This window comes from Rissa tridactyla, chromosome 2, assembly GCF_028500815.1.
Source record: "Rissa tridactyla isolate bRisTri1 chromosome 2, bRisTri1.patW.cur.20221130, whole genome shotgun sequence".
Classification (NCBI taxonomy): Eukaryota; Metazoa; Chordata; class Aves; order Charadriiformes; family Laridae; genus Rissa; species Rissa tridactyla.
This window is the reverse complement of record NC_071467.1, coordinates 89,682,967-89,696,580: the sequence shown is the minus strand read 5'-3', so window position 1 is coordinate 89,696,580 and position 13,614 is coordinate 89,682,967. Positions and strand designations below refer to the sequence as shown.

The following is a 13,614-nucleotide window of genomic DNA, read 5'->3' as shown; positions in this document are numbered from 1 at the left end:
TAATTTAGGAATAAAAGATATGACCTTTTATGACACCACAAACACTAGAGTATTGAGTTGCGTGGGCTTTGTTCACCCTAGTCTGGAAAATGGAGCGTGTTGTCTGGAAATGTTGGCTGTACAGCAAGCTGTGGTAAAGGGTAACAGACCAGTCTAAGATGGTGTGCCTGACCATGCCTCACCATCCTGAAGGACAGTGTTGATGGGGGAGGGAAACACTGCACTGAAGGGACATATGAAAATGATCATAGTAAAGTCATTCTTGAGTTCTGAGGTCTAAAGGTCCTAAATTCAAATGAAAAGCTGTTGTCCTGAATTTTTTAAGGTGTCTTTTATTGAAGTTTTGTGGAGGTCAAGACAATAACAGCTTGACGTTGAAAAGGTCTTACCTATTCCTATCACTGCAGAAGCATGGGGCAACTCGCAGAGATGTTACTATGCTGACTCCAGGCTGCTGCTCTGTGCTTTTGAGGGTTGTCTGCTTCACCTTATTCCTCTTCAATTTAGTATTTACACAGTTTTGAAAAAAAAAAAAGCAAAACCCCTTATATTTTCCTTATACAGCCTGCTGTTCTTCAGTCATGTTCAATACAAGGGGGAAATAGGATAAGAGAGATTTGAGACTGTCTGTGGAGGAGGTCATGCAATAAACTGTGGTGTTAATGAAAGGAATACAACTAGTGTGAAACGCAGGCATTGGAGGACAAAGTAGGAGTCTGAGGAGGTGCTTTGAGCATGCTGATGTAGCACTGTTGTTTGGGAGGAGATGCAAGTCCTGTCCTGGTGCCGGCACAGAGGTTTGTTTTGGGAATTAGACTGGGGAACTAAACTACAGCAAAGTTATCTTTACACTTCCTTCCTTTTTTTTTTTTCTTGAAGTTATTTTCAGTTGAATTAATTCTGCAGTCTGCTTGACTATACAGTTGTACAGATGGCTGTGCCAGCCCAAGGAGGAAGTTTGTCACGGGAATAAGTGGGCAGGAGCAGACAAGGACAGAACAGCGCTCTGCAGCTATGCTGGCTTCGTTTTCCTTGCAGTATTTGTGCCTGAAGACCTCTTGTTCTCTTAACTGGTACTCCCATGACAGCCATTTTTGTATAAAATACCTGATAAAATACATTTGCTTTGCTGTTCTTAAGTATTTTGAAAAACATGCTTTTAATTATAAGCATGTTTCTACAGATGGTAGGGTACAGGTGAATAACAGCTACACAGAAGTGAATAATAGACTTTTTCTGTCATCTCAAAACTAGCTTGTTGTGTCCCCCCTGAGAGCAGATACTGAGATAGGTAGACTTTGCCTTCATATTCTTGACATGAAACTGCATTTGGTGTCTGTCTCAATAGTAATTGTCATCTCTTTGAAGTCTTCTGCCTACCAGTGTTCATTGCTCTCTTCTTTTGCCAGCAGAGAGATCAGGAAATTACAAATGATTCTCCATTTGTGGGGGGGAAGATGTAATAGGAAAACTGGAGAGTTGTTGCTTGTCTGTGTTCTCCAGGTTTCTGGGCCTCTAACAGCTTTTGTCTTGTGCTCTTAGCTTTTTTTCTACAATAAGGCTATTGCCATTTTTTTCCCAAATAAGTCTGAGTGCTGGGGAGCTTTCATTTTAAATCATCAGTACCCCATATTGCAAATAGACAGAATATTGATTGTTTCCAGGAATAATTTCCTGGCTCTATTAATTATTAGAGTCAGTCAGCAGCTGAAAAAAAAAAAGGTGTCATAGAAATGAAAAGTGGCTTGGCTTTGTCTTAAAGACAAATGTAAGCTCACAGGGTTTCAATAGAGGGTGTCTGCAAGTTGATATATCATAAATGATAACAAATGTTAACTACTTTGTTAGTAGAGATTGCTGTAGAAGCAAAAAGAACTTTGTTCTAAAGTGAATGTAAGTATTTCAGGCAGTAGTAACTGATAATTTGAGTGGGGTTTGTGTCTTCTGCGTGCTTAGGAAAATGCTTTCTATGTGTGCACCTTCCAACTGTGGTTGCTAGTGGAAGAGTTAAAGAGGAGGTGACTCCTTTGTATAAAGATTTCTTACTACACCTCAAAGTATCCTTGAACAAATACTGTATATACTTAACTACTTGTGAATTTGAGTGCTCTCTTGAAGGTGATACCCATCCTTTTAGTGTTTTTCTGCACTTTACAACTTGGCTAATGCAATTTATTTATTTTTTTTAATAGTTTGTTTCATTTGGTGCTTGAAGGAATTGGAGAAATTTTTTTCCCCTTGTGCTTATTTCTTTATGACAAAGCAGTACTTCCTGACAGCATGTTTTCAGGGTGGGATTTCCCAGGGACTTCATCTGTCATGGTGCCACGTCCCAGGTCACACCCGAGAGTATGATGGAGCCCACAAAGGGGCTGGGAGCAGTGCAGGAGCCTGGAGAGTGCCTGCCTGCCATGGTGGGGGCTGCGTGTCCCTGTGCCAGGGGGGCACTGGCCATCCCTCCCCTGTGTGCTTGCAGGTTGCTCTTCTCAGCTGTGATCATCGATGAAGTGTGTCATGTAACACATCTCCGATTTGGAATGCGTTCCTTATGTGTGCTCACCTGGGGCTTTAAATGAGTTCTTCTCTTCAATGGGCAACTTAACTTACCTCTACCTGTGTCAACTTTGCTGTGAATTGAAGTTGAGTAGGTAAAGATACATAAGGTATCAGTTACGCTAGCCAGCTGAACTGTATTGAGTTATGCATTATATTCAACTGTCTAGCATAATTAAGTAGTGCTTTTGAACTCACAAGCTCCTAAGTACTTTTTTTTTTTTTAGAAAAATGCTTTTGAAAGGGTGAGTACCTACAAAGTGATTCTTTGACTTCTCTATTTCTTCTGTTGAAAATATAACTGCTTGCTTAGAAGGTTCCCTTGCAGTCCATTTTTTCTTTCAAACTGACGCTATTGGCAAATTGACATTCAGAGGCTTACATGCAAGATTCAACAGATGAGGCTTGTTGCTATTTAAGATAATTCTTGTTTATATGTAATTGTTGATATCAGTAAGAAAATGTGACAATAAAAGACACAATTTCCGTGAGCTGTCTTTTTAAACCCTCCCTATTCATACCAGCTTCTAGGGAGCATACTTTAAGCACTGTTTTTTTTTATAGTGTGTTTTCTTCTCTGTGTGTACACAGAATACGTTTGCAAGCTGCTTTTGCAAAGCCAGCTCACTGCAGCTGAAGGCTGTTCTTTTACCATCTTTTTCCCATGTGCTTTACCTTAATATTCTCTGTATGACTTTAAAGAGTTTGATCCTTGTCCCTTTTATTGCTAAAGGGAGGAACTGTGCTGCTTTTATTGGTGCATGTGTTGTATCACATATTTTTATTGCGAATATCTTTTAAAATGTCTCAGGGGGATTTCAGCCTTGGATTGACAGGGAGAGCTGTGGTAAGCTGTCTTCCATGAGCTTGCATTCTCTTAAGGGCCACTTGTCCCTTGACCCAAGCAGCCATGGCAGTCAGTGGGTTGGGTTTTGTTAGACGCTCCCAGGCTGACATTCTTTCCCCAGAAGTAATCCATGAAACTTGTAATATGAAAACATGTCTACAAGATCTCCAAACAGGGCAAGAAGAAACAATGACAGAAAAAAAAATCCTTACTTTCTGCAACAATAGAGAAGTTTCCCAGAATAATGCAAGACACTTTTGGCAGCACAAAAGAATTAAACAGTCCATATTGAGATGAAAATACAATGTTAAACTGTAGAACAGTGGTGCTTGAAAAAAAATCTTGCTGATAGAGTATTGCTTAATGATTCCACAGTCAATAAATATTCCCTGTGAAAAGACATAGGCCCCCAAAATGCTGTTACTCAGTGAAATAGCTCATTCACAGCAAAACCACACAGGGTTTATTGTTGCTGGGTTTTGCTTTTTCTGAGTTCTGCATTTTTGGCTGCCTGCATACTGAGCAGATGTAATGCTGAATTTTTACTCTTTGTTTTTTCTCCGCTTGCCTAACAAGTGTTACCAAAGGGTGATGCTCTTATTTTCTCTTTCGCGCCTCGAAGCAGTCATTATTTCTTAAAGAAGTACCCTCGTTCTCTTTGTCAGTGCTGTCCTATTGTCAGTGTTGTCTCATGTGTGTTTTTGTTCCTGGGCGACTTGTGGGTACAATTTACCATGTTTAGAGGGTAATTCAGAGAAAATTGCTTAGGTTGACACTGGATAACTGATTTGCAGTATCTTCAAGTATTAGGACACTTGATGTGCAGGCCATAGTCAAAATTCTGCTTGGACATTTTTGGCAAAAGAGTTTTCTATGCAGGCAGAGTAATTTTGATTATCAAGTGATGTTAAAATGAAATTAAATATTCTATGAGCTTTCTGCCTCAGGTTTGGATGTGCTTTACTGAACCACATTTAAAATTTAAAACAGATGTCATTTGTTATTATAATCCCTTAAATGCTTAGTGAAGATGTTGAACATAAAATAATTTTAAACAGATGGCTTGAATTACAAAAGCCACTTCAGTGCAAGAGCAAGTGGAAGTACTGTAGTTGCAGTTTCATTGTCTGGCAGAGCATATTATGCTCAATAGAGAAAGGAAATGAAATTTCGGAAAGGAGAAAAACGGACCTGATCATCATCCCACTTCTATTCATAGTATGATTATATGATGAAGTCAAGATGAGGATTTTGGGTTTCCTGCGTTTAAGTAGTACGTAAAGATATGAGAGAGAGTTACTCTGAGACCGAGTGGTAAATCTCTTGTATAAATTAATTTGTGCAGTCAATAGGTCTATGTGCTGTGACAACAAGAATGACTTGATTGCCTTTCTTGACTAGTGTCTAGATTTTTTTAAAAATCTGAATTAGTAACAGAATAGAGTAGAAACTTCTAGTACCATCTTAGATGATGTATAACTGCCATACCATGCAAACTACTGCTGCTTAGACCACACAACTCCCGCTTTGCTCCCCTCCCCTAAGCAAAAGGATCATTTTTTTACGTACAGACAAATTGTACTGTCACCACTTTGACAGTTTAAATTACAAAATACACAACACTGTTTAGTTGAAAAATGTATTCCTCAGCCAGAAACTTAGTAGAAATTCCTGTCTATTTCTTTTTTTCTATGAAAGATACTTACCAAGGCCATTGATGCTTATTGAAAATGCATTTCCAATGGATTTTCTTCATCTTAACCAACAGACTTGACAGTATTACTGAAACATGGTCTCTCTAAAAGAAATGAATAATGTATCTTGAGTTCCTTGTCTTGACACTTTATTATCCTTAAAAAAAATATTCCTGCCAATGGGGAATATTCCATGTAGTATTTTGTGTATGTTTTATTGCATATTTGAAGAAAGAAAAATATAAAAGGGAAACGTTACATTTCTCACAAAGAACTATATTGTATTGCAGTACAAGTATGGTTTTCTTTGCCTTATAAATAATGCCGAGAGATTATAACCTGAGGAATGCAGCTTAGATGTTGATTACTTTGGGGAAATGGAGGCTGCACTTAATTATGTCAGCCTTCCTGTTAGGCACTGAGGGACCTGATCCATCCTGGGGCTATGGGTGTGGGTTCTGTGGTGTGAGTGAAAAAAAAGAAGGGGGGGGAAGACTTGTCAGCAAGTTATGGATCTACTTGAAAAGAAGGAAGAGCTCATGTGAAATAAACTGTCTGCTTCTTGTCCCTGATAGTTGGGCTTACGTGGCTCATTGCAGCTGTCTTGCTTCCCTACCATTGCCACAGTCTGGGTGTTTTGGTCCTTACGCTGATGTGACTGCTAGTGAGAAACTTCCAGCTAATAAGGGGATTTATGTATTGTTTTGATAGACACGCGTACGAAGAAAGAGGGGGTCTCTTCACCCCTTCTGCTGCCAGCCAGGAGCTGAACTTTCTGCCTGAGGATTCTAGAAAAAAAAAAAAACCACCAACCTCTAATCTGTGCAAATCACTCTATTCTGGAAAAATAGTTAATTGCAGTCAGGAGGTCCTTGCTGCTTTTCTTTCTTTTAATCTCCTAGACTTTAAGAAAGGTGTCTGCTGGTTCTCACGTCTTGTCTCTCAGAACGATTGCTCCCCTGCATCTGCTTGCTCTTTTCTCTCTCGTGTACAGCATCCAATAAAGTCAGATCTGAAGTCTGCTGAAGGCCCAGCGGAGCCAGGGCAGTGCTAATTTTCTACTTGCTGTGTTCATGTGGACAACTCGTATTTAACAGGCAGTGAGTAGCTTGGTGGATCTTTAGTACTTTTCTGTCAAGGATCCGAAAAGGGTCTTTATTTAAGAATCCATGTAAACTTTGTGTCGTTGGGTCCAAATTGTTTGAACAAGAAGTACCTTACTGACATACTGGAGGCTGGACAGTATCATTGGCTCTGTATTTAGTTTAGGAGGTGGTCACAGGAGGAGAAAAAATGTAGAAAGAAAAGAATAAATCTGAGTCTGATACATAGTTTATTAGTTGGGCTGAGTCTACAGAGGAGGTGAATTTTCTGTTTGATCTGTATTATAACAAGTGATATGTTTGGATGGGCAGTAAGAAATGGCTTATGACAAATAGGTTGCAACGTGCCTCTCTGTTATCTACTAGACTAGAAGCTTCTTTCTCTCCTCTTGGTGTGATAGACAATGGCTTAATAGAATTCAGTAGAATAATGCAGTCAGGATTTGGGCAAAGCTCACCTTTTGCTTTGTTAAAGTAAGGACTGTGGGAGGTAGCGCACTAAGTCACTTGCTAAAGATTGCCTGGGAAAGTATCAGAGGACACAAAAATGCTGAGATATCTTAGGCTTAAGCTTTCTTGACAGAAAGATGTAAGATATATTTTCAAGTGACAGTTTGTTTATCCACTTTTTGGATGGCCAGGCACCTGTGGGTGGAGACGTTTTTGCACTAGTAATAAATACTTAGATCTGCCTCCTTGTCCTCCAAAGTGAAAAGGTGTGTGTGTGTTTAATACTTTTCTATTTTTCTTCTCTTGACAGGCTGTGGCTTTTGCTTGTTCTTATAAGCTAGCGCTTAATCCACTTTTTTCCTTTTATCCTTGTTATTTCTTCCTTTTAGCGTGCCTTGCGAGATTTCTGCCTTGAATTGTGAAGCACCATGCTCTACCGAGAAATTTGCTCATAATGACCTCTGTAATGGAGGGGGGAGAAGAAAACTAAAGCACTTTTTTTTTTTCCCTTTATGTGGTATCCGATAGAAGCTGGATTTCATTTTTGTATCTCATGTGAGATACAGAGAAATAGTATATAGATAAGCATGTTTCCTGCTAGGGCAGATGCATACACAGTGCTCGTTGTGCTTTCTCTGTGCCTACAAGGCATGAAACAGTATAGGTTTGAGGGATGTCTGAGCACCCAGACTTTACTGGGTTAGCTGATCTCTCCTCTTCCCAGCCAGAAATGCATGCCAGAAGGCTGCTGGCACCAAGGAGTTTGATACTGATGCTTCCATTTGCAGGTCCTCCTGATACTGACAGACCTGTCAGAACACCTACAAGTTCAGCCTCTGGTTCCCACATTGGACCTGCAGGTTCAGACTGGCTTTTGAACCACCCTGTCAAATGGTGATGCAAAAGCACAATGGGTGAAGAAAAGAGGAGTGGAAGAGATCTCTCTATGACAGAGGACTTGGATAAGTAAGATCTGTATGTTTTCAAATTTAGAGGTACTGTCAACCAGTTTCAGCTGTTCCTGCACTTGTTGTGTGGAGGCTGTGTTGACTGCTAAGTGACATCCCTCTGTGGACTTGCAGTCTGAGACCTTCCATTGCATCTTTGAGAACACAGATCAACTGATGATTCCACTCCTCTTGGAAATGGGTGGGGGGAAAAAAGGTGTAATGCTAGAGCATATCATAGGCAGAAAAAACCCAGATGTCCCAGGAGATCTACACTGAGGTTTTTCCACAAATCTTGTTTTTCCTAAATCTCCTTTCTCTCACTCATGAAGATCATGTCCGGCAGTATTTAGCTTTCCCTCTCCATATTGATGGCCCCTCATGCAAGAGTACAATGAAGGAAAGATGATGACAAATATCCTATTTATACTTGAAGTGAAAGATACTAATCTTTTCTGTTCATGCCAGAAATGGTTGTAGCTGCAATTACACAGCACAAACATTGCTTAGCATTTATCCCTCTTTTCTGTGGAGGTCCATTCACAAATCCCAGAGGTCCTTCTGTCTTTTATCTTCACATTCTTCCTTGATGGTTTACCGTTCATGGTTCAGTGGTCCATGGTAAATCAGCTTTAATAGGAGGATACCAGGGGATGGATGGCTGCTCCAAGAAGAGATGTTTTTTCTCTGTTGCCTTGGCATCCATTGAACTAATGAATCTTCATATCAAGTAGCTAAAATGCGCGGACAAAATTATCTTATTCTGCAGCAGAATGAAAGGTAGTAGCCCATCCTAGATTTAAGAAGCTTAAATACCTGCAAATATGAATTCAAGTGACTTTGGCATTCCCAATTAGGGAAGAGGGTTGTCCTCCAATTTTAGGACATATGTTCTAACACTTGAAATCCAAGAGTTTACAATTAAATGTTGGTAGCGAAATGCTGGTGGTCTGGCCTTGTCAGCTCTGTTGGTCTTAACTTGGATTGTAGCTGAGATGACTGCTTTCCCTCTCTCTCTAGGAGGACTTAAAGCACCCTAATTTTTCTTACCAGTGTAGGTACAAACTGAAGAAGACTTCTGAATGGTACCTCTGATGCTCTTTTTGATTTCTTTGCCTTCCTGTCTTTGCTGGCTTTTTTAGTTAAAAGAACTGTGTGAAGTACCAGTTGGTAGCAATTCAGCCGAGAAATGAACCAGTATCAACCAAGACCTGTTTCTGCACAGCAACGGATCACTCAGACAAGCTTTTTCTCAAAATGCAAACTGGTTTTTATACAGGAAAGAGCCATTTCAGCCTGTTGTTCAACTGTCTTCCACCCCCATCTGTCTTAGACCGTGGTACTTTTAAGTTCAGAGAGGTCTAGTGAAGGCGTTTCTTTGACAGGGAATATTTTACTTCATTAATATCTGAATCTGTTTGTTTCCAGATGTGACTACTTGTTGGGTGTCTGATAAGTAATTTTGTATTATCTCGATTACTGTTTTATCTGCAGTAGGGTGGCTCAGAACCTGGTCTGTACTTATGGTGGTTGTGGTGCCTGTCACAGGCAGCATGCCTGGGGGACCCCTCTGGCTGTCTTCAGTCTCTGGGAAAAGCTTTCTAGAAATTAACTTGCCCATTTTCATTCATGTTACCATGTTACCTTTTTGGCAAACTAATGTTTCCACATCGTGGGTGAAAACAGAAACTTAACTCTGGATTCAAGGACCCAAGCCTTGCCCTTGCCCTGAGCGTTGTCTCCCTTTGAGAGGGAGGAGATGAGAGGACTAATGTGCACAGATGTTCCTTTCTGATAACAGTCTTATTGCTCTGCTTTGTCAGATCTCTCCCGCTGGCCCCTTTCAGCTGTTAGAGAACAGGATCTCTATAAGAAATGTCATCCCTGCGCCTGCTTGCTTTTCTTTTGCCCTTCTCGATAGTCAAATGTGTATCAGTATTGCAGGCTGAGAAGAAATGGGGGTGTGCCCCAAGTGTTATGGCGTGCCTTGAGAGGAGCTGACATTGAGATGCGACTGGACCTGTGGAAAGTTGGGTCCAAAAAAGTCTTGGTCTTGGGTGTTTGTCCTAGAGGGGTTCGTTTTGGAAGTCCCAGAGAAGCTCAAGCAGTGATAAAGACCTTTCTTTTCCCCTGAAAACCAGTTACTGGAAATATTTGGGTTTTTTTTTCTTCCATGATACTTTGTATGTTTGAAGAGAAATCAGCTGTTTTAAATGAACCTTAGGCACTTCAGGCTGGCAATGAGCAAGTTTAGTTGTAATGATCAAAATGAGAAGGTGTAGGAGGTCACTGGTGTCTCTCTAGAATTGCTGTTGACTGTATTTAAACTTTGTTCTTTGAGTTGGAGAGTTCTTTACCCACAGACCAGAGCTCATTTGCAACACCTTGCCCTATGGCGTAGTAGTTTGAAAGCAGGACTGCTGTTAGGAGAGGGCACCGAGTGCTATTCTGGCATTCAGCTGAGATGCAGTTAGGAGCTTTCCAAACACTTTATACCTGTGGGAAGGTATTTGTAAGCCTGAGGATAGGATGCTCTTCACAATGTTATTTCACAGTGATGACGCACAAAGTCATGCATTAAAGGAGCAACGTAAGCTAAGCTAGAGGCAGAAGAAGTAGGTGCTCTGGAAGCTGCCTGTCTTGAAATCATCTGATGGTGATGAGCAGTTGGATATATTGTGCCCAGATGAATAGTCTAATGTAATGTAGTCAAACTGTGGTTGCAAAAGAAAGTCTGGTTTTTGTTGTTTTGTTTTGTTTTTTTTTTTAATTCTGTAGATCATTATAGTCTAAGACAGCATTAAATTTGAATTGTGTTGATTGCACTCTTTGCTGCAAGCAAGGGCTCAGGCCTGGGGAGAGTTAAAGCAAAGAGAAATAGCTAGTGCTGAAAACAGATTAGGTTACTAATACTTTAATTAGAAGAATTTAGAATATGTTAAGCTATAGAACTGTAGCACTGGGAGTATACAACAGCAAGTATCTGATTGAAGTAACTGCTTTGTTTAGTAGGGTGTTTAGTCTCATCAGTTTAAGGCATGAAATAGCTTGGATTCTCTTATCAAACACAACAACATCAAAAGAAAAAGCCCTATGGAAAACAAAACTGATTGAATAAAATGAGTTCCAGCATTCAACTTAATGGTATTTCTGTGACTGTGGTTTCATGTGTTTAATTTCATGCAGGAACCCTGAGTTCTTAAAAATAAAAAATAAACTGATATTTACAAATGTTCCAAGTCTGTCTTGGAATCTAACTTGTAGATGTAGAAGCGTGTAAGTTCCTGATCAATGAAAAGTTTTTGTTTGATCACTTAAGCGTGACTACTAGATGTTTCTTTGAAATGTTGTACTTGGTTGTCTTGATCTTGTTATGTGGTTTTCCTTCCAAATCTCTAAAATGAGAAATCACTATGTTAATGTTTCTGATTAGGATTGGCATTGTTGCATCTGTGTTTCAGTAGGGAAAATGCGTGGAATTGGAAGTTATGGTTAAGTTGCACACAGATCTGAATTTTTCTTTGGATTAGTAAATAATAATATATATTAACTTTAAAATCTTCTTTTTTTTTAGTGTGTGGGTTTTTTTCTCTGGTTTTCCTGTCCCTTTAAAAATTTTATTGTAAAAACTGTCTTTCTGTTTTGATCAGAGTTAAGGTTATGTGGTAGTGAAGCCTTTTTCTTTATTTGATAAGAATAATAGTCTTACCGTGTGGTGGCTGGCTGTGTCTGACCAGCTGCTGGAATTCTGTAAGGAGCAAGATAAACTCAATATATTGTCATTTAGAAGCACTAACTAGATTCTGAAACAAAGAGTTTGTTTTAGAGAGAGGTGTGTATTTACATAGGTAATTGAATATCTGAACCTTCCAGGCTGTTAGGAACATCTGTTTCTAAATCGGTGAGTGGAGGTGTTGTTTTGTTAAGGTTGATAATCAGCTAATATTTAAATAACTAAATTAGCAGCCTGGACAACACTAGTAGTACTTTGTCAGAACTGTCATTCAGGCTCAGATCCCACACTTACTTGAGTACACATACATTACATTGAGTACACATACATTATGTATATTTGCGTTGCCTTCAGTAGGCATCATATGAACCCCTCAGTACATGTGGCAGACACGTACATTTCCAGTGTACCTGTTACCAAGCATACTTGTATCTCTAACCTGACTTCAGAGGATCGCAGGGCTGCAAACACATTCAGAAAAGGAGTGTCATTATCCATGAAACATAATCCTTTGGCTGTTGTGCTTGTGTCACCTGTTTTAGAAGAGGAACAGTGTTCTGCACTCAGCAAAGCATCTTTATTCCTTTAAAAGAAGTTTTCTGTTTCTAGGCAGAATATAATGAGACCAGAATTGATAGTAAGCTTAGAAAAAGCAACTTTGGATGGATGTTTGGTATAGGATGGCTTTCCTGAGCTGTCTTTGGCTTGCGTTTGCCTGAACAGACCTCAACACTGTCATGCAAACAGCCAGCAGAGGGTAGTATGTTCATGGAGACATTGCATTGTCTGAGTCTTCCGTCACTGATGTAGGTAACAGAAACCTGCTGAATATCAGACAAACTGCCTTGATTCAGTGGTCTTTTGAAGCCATCTGGTGCCCTACAAAACACCAAAGATGAGCTGCTGAGACATAATGACTATCTGAAAGTCTGAATTAGCCATGCAGTGACTTTTGACGAAAACTTCTGGGGAAAAAGCTTGTTGGAAGCAGAGATTGATCACGGATCCTGTGTAATGACTGTGGTTATGGTACTCCCATTCTATAACAAATGAAATGAATGTTGATTCTGATAAGTCTCATCCACCTAACTTTATTTTTCTCACTCTCTCAGTGTTGGACTTTGCCTTGCCAGCCTGCTGCTACCATGGGTATACCGGTCTTCATACTCGCTGGCCTCCTTGTGCATTGTGTGTTCTTGGTCTCCATTTTTGACATCTACTTCAGCTCTCCCCTGGTTCACGGTATGACTCCTCAGCAGACTCCACTGCCACCTCCGGCAAAACGTCTTGTACTCTTCGTTGCTGACGGTCTGCGGGCAGATTCGCTGTATGAATTGAACAGCAACGGTACGCCCCGAGCACCTTACCTGCGGTGAGTCCATCTGAAAACGCTACTGATCCAGAAGATTTCGCTTCTGGAGGCAGCTCTATGTAATGTTGAAAAGAGAATAAGAGGAACAGCAGCAACTGTGGTAGCTTGAGTACTGCCTTCCCTCTGCCTTTGAAGTAACAAACTTGCAGAGTTACACTCCACAGAAATGCATGAATTTGAGTTGGTGTCCCTCGTTGTCAGTAAAGCTGCTAAACCATGAACCGAGTAAATTGAGTCAATATTGTCCTCTGAAAACTACAGCTCGCCAGTAATTGAGAGGAGTGTGAACTTTCTCTGTTTACATCAGCATAGTATCAATTCTGAAGCCGAACAAAGTCGTTAACTTAAACTGCTTCCTGGATGTTCAGTTTAGGAGTAGTAGTTCATTAACGTGCTTGTCTTCTAATTCTAAGCTACTGATGAAGCTTTTTAAGGGGTGATTAAAAAAGATGGCCCGAATGGATCTAACAGCAGGCTGCCACTTCCTATTTGTTCCACCCTTCCTGCATGCGTGACCCTGCTGCCTCCCTTGTGCTCTCTGTTGTGTGTCTGATTGCTTAATGGAATGATTTGGTTTAAGATTGTGAAAAACTAATCATGCCAAGAAAGTGTTAAAGGTCATATCCTTGAGTGCTTAAAACTAATTTTCAGTGACCTTCCCTCTTTCCTTTTATCAAGATAATTATTTGATCATAAGACAAATAATTTCTTAAACTAAAAAAAGTAGACAGTATTAAATAAGACTACTTTTGTGTAATAGCACTGGTCAATTATCTGAAGGTGTTAGAGCATTTGCAGTCTGCTATAGAAATCTGAGGAGCCCTTGCTACAGCCCTTGCCAGCTTATACGGTATTACTTGTACCTGCTTCTCCTGTTATTAGTGTTTTTGTAAGGTGCTGTGTTCCACTGTCAGA

At 40.1% G+C, this 13,614-nt stretch overlaps 1 protein-coding gene across 5 annotated transcripts in view; it reads left to right on the top strand.

Annotated features, from left to right (window-relative positions):
• PIGN (phosphatidylinositol glycan anchor biosynthesis class N) overlaps positions 1 to 13,614 on the top strand; it is a 109,706-nt gene that overhangs the window by 3,328 nt on the left and 92,764 nt on the right. For 3 of the 5 annotated variants that reach the window (XM_054190420.1, XM_054190423.1, XM_054190419.1), the window contains exon 2: positions 12,440 to 12,699. In XM_054190420.1, the coding sequence (XP_054046395.1) occupies positions 12,473 to 12,699 (227 nt within the window). In that variant the 5' untranslated portion in view covers positions 12,440 to 12,472. Of the gene's footprint in view, positions 1 to 2,308; positions 2,645 to 7,557; positions 7,614 to 12,439; positions 12,700 to 13,614 lie in introns of those variants that run through there. The other 2 variants (XM_054190421.1, XM_054190422.1) reach the window with 2 other exon arrangements.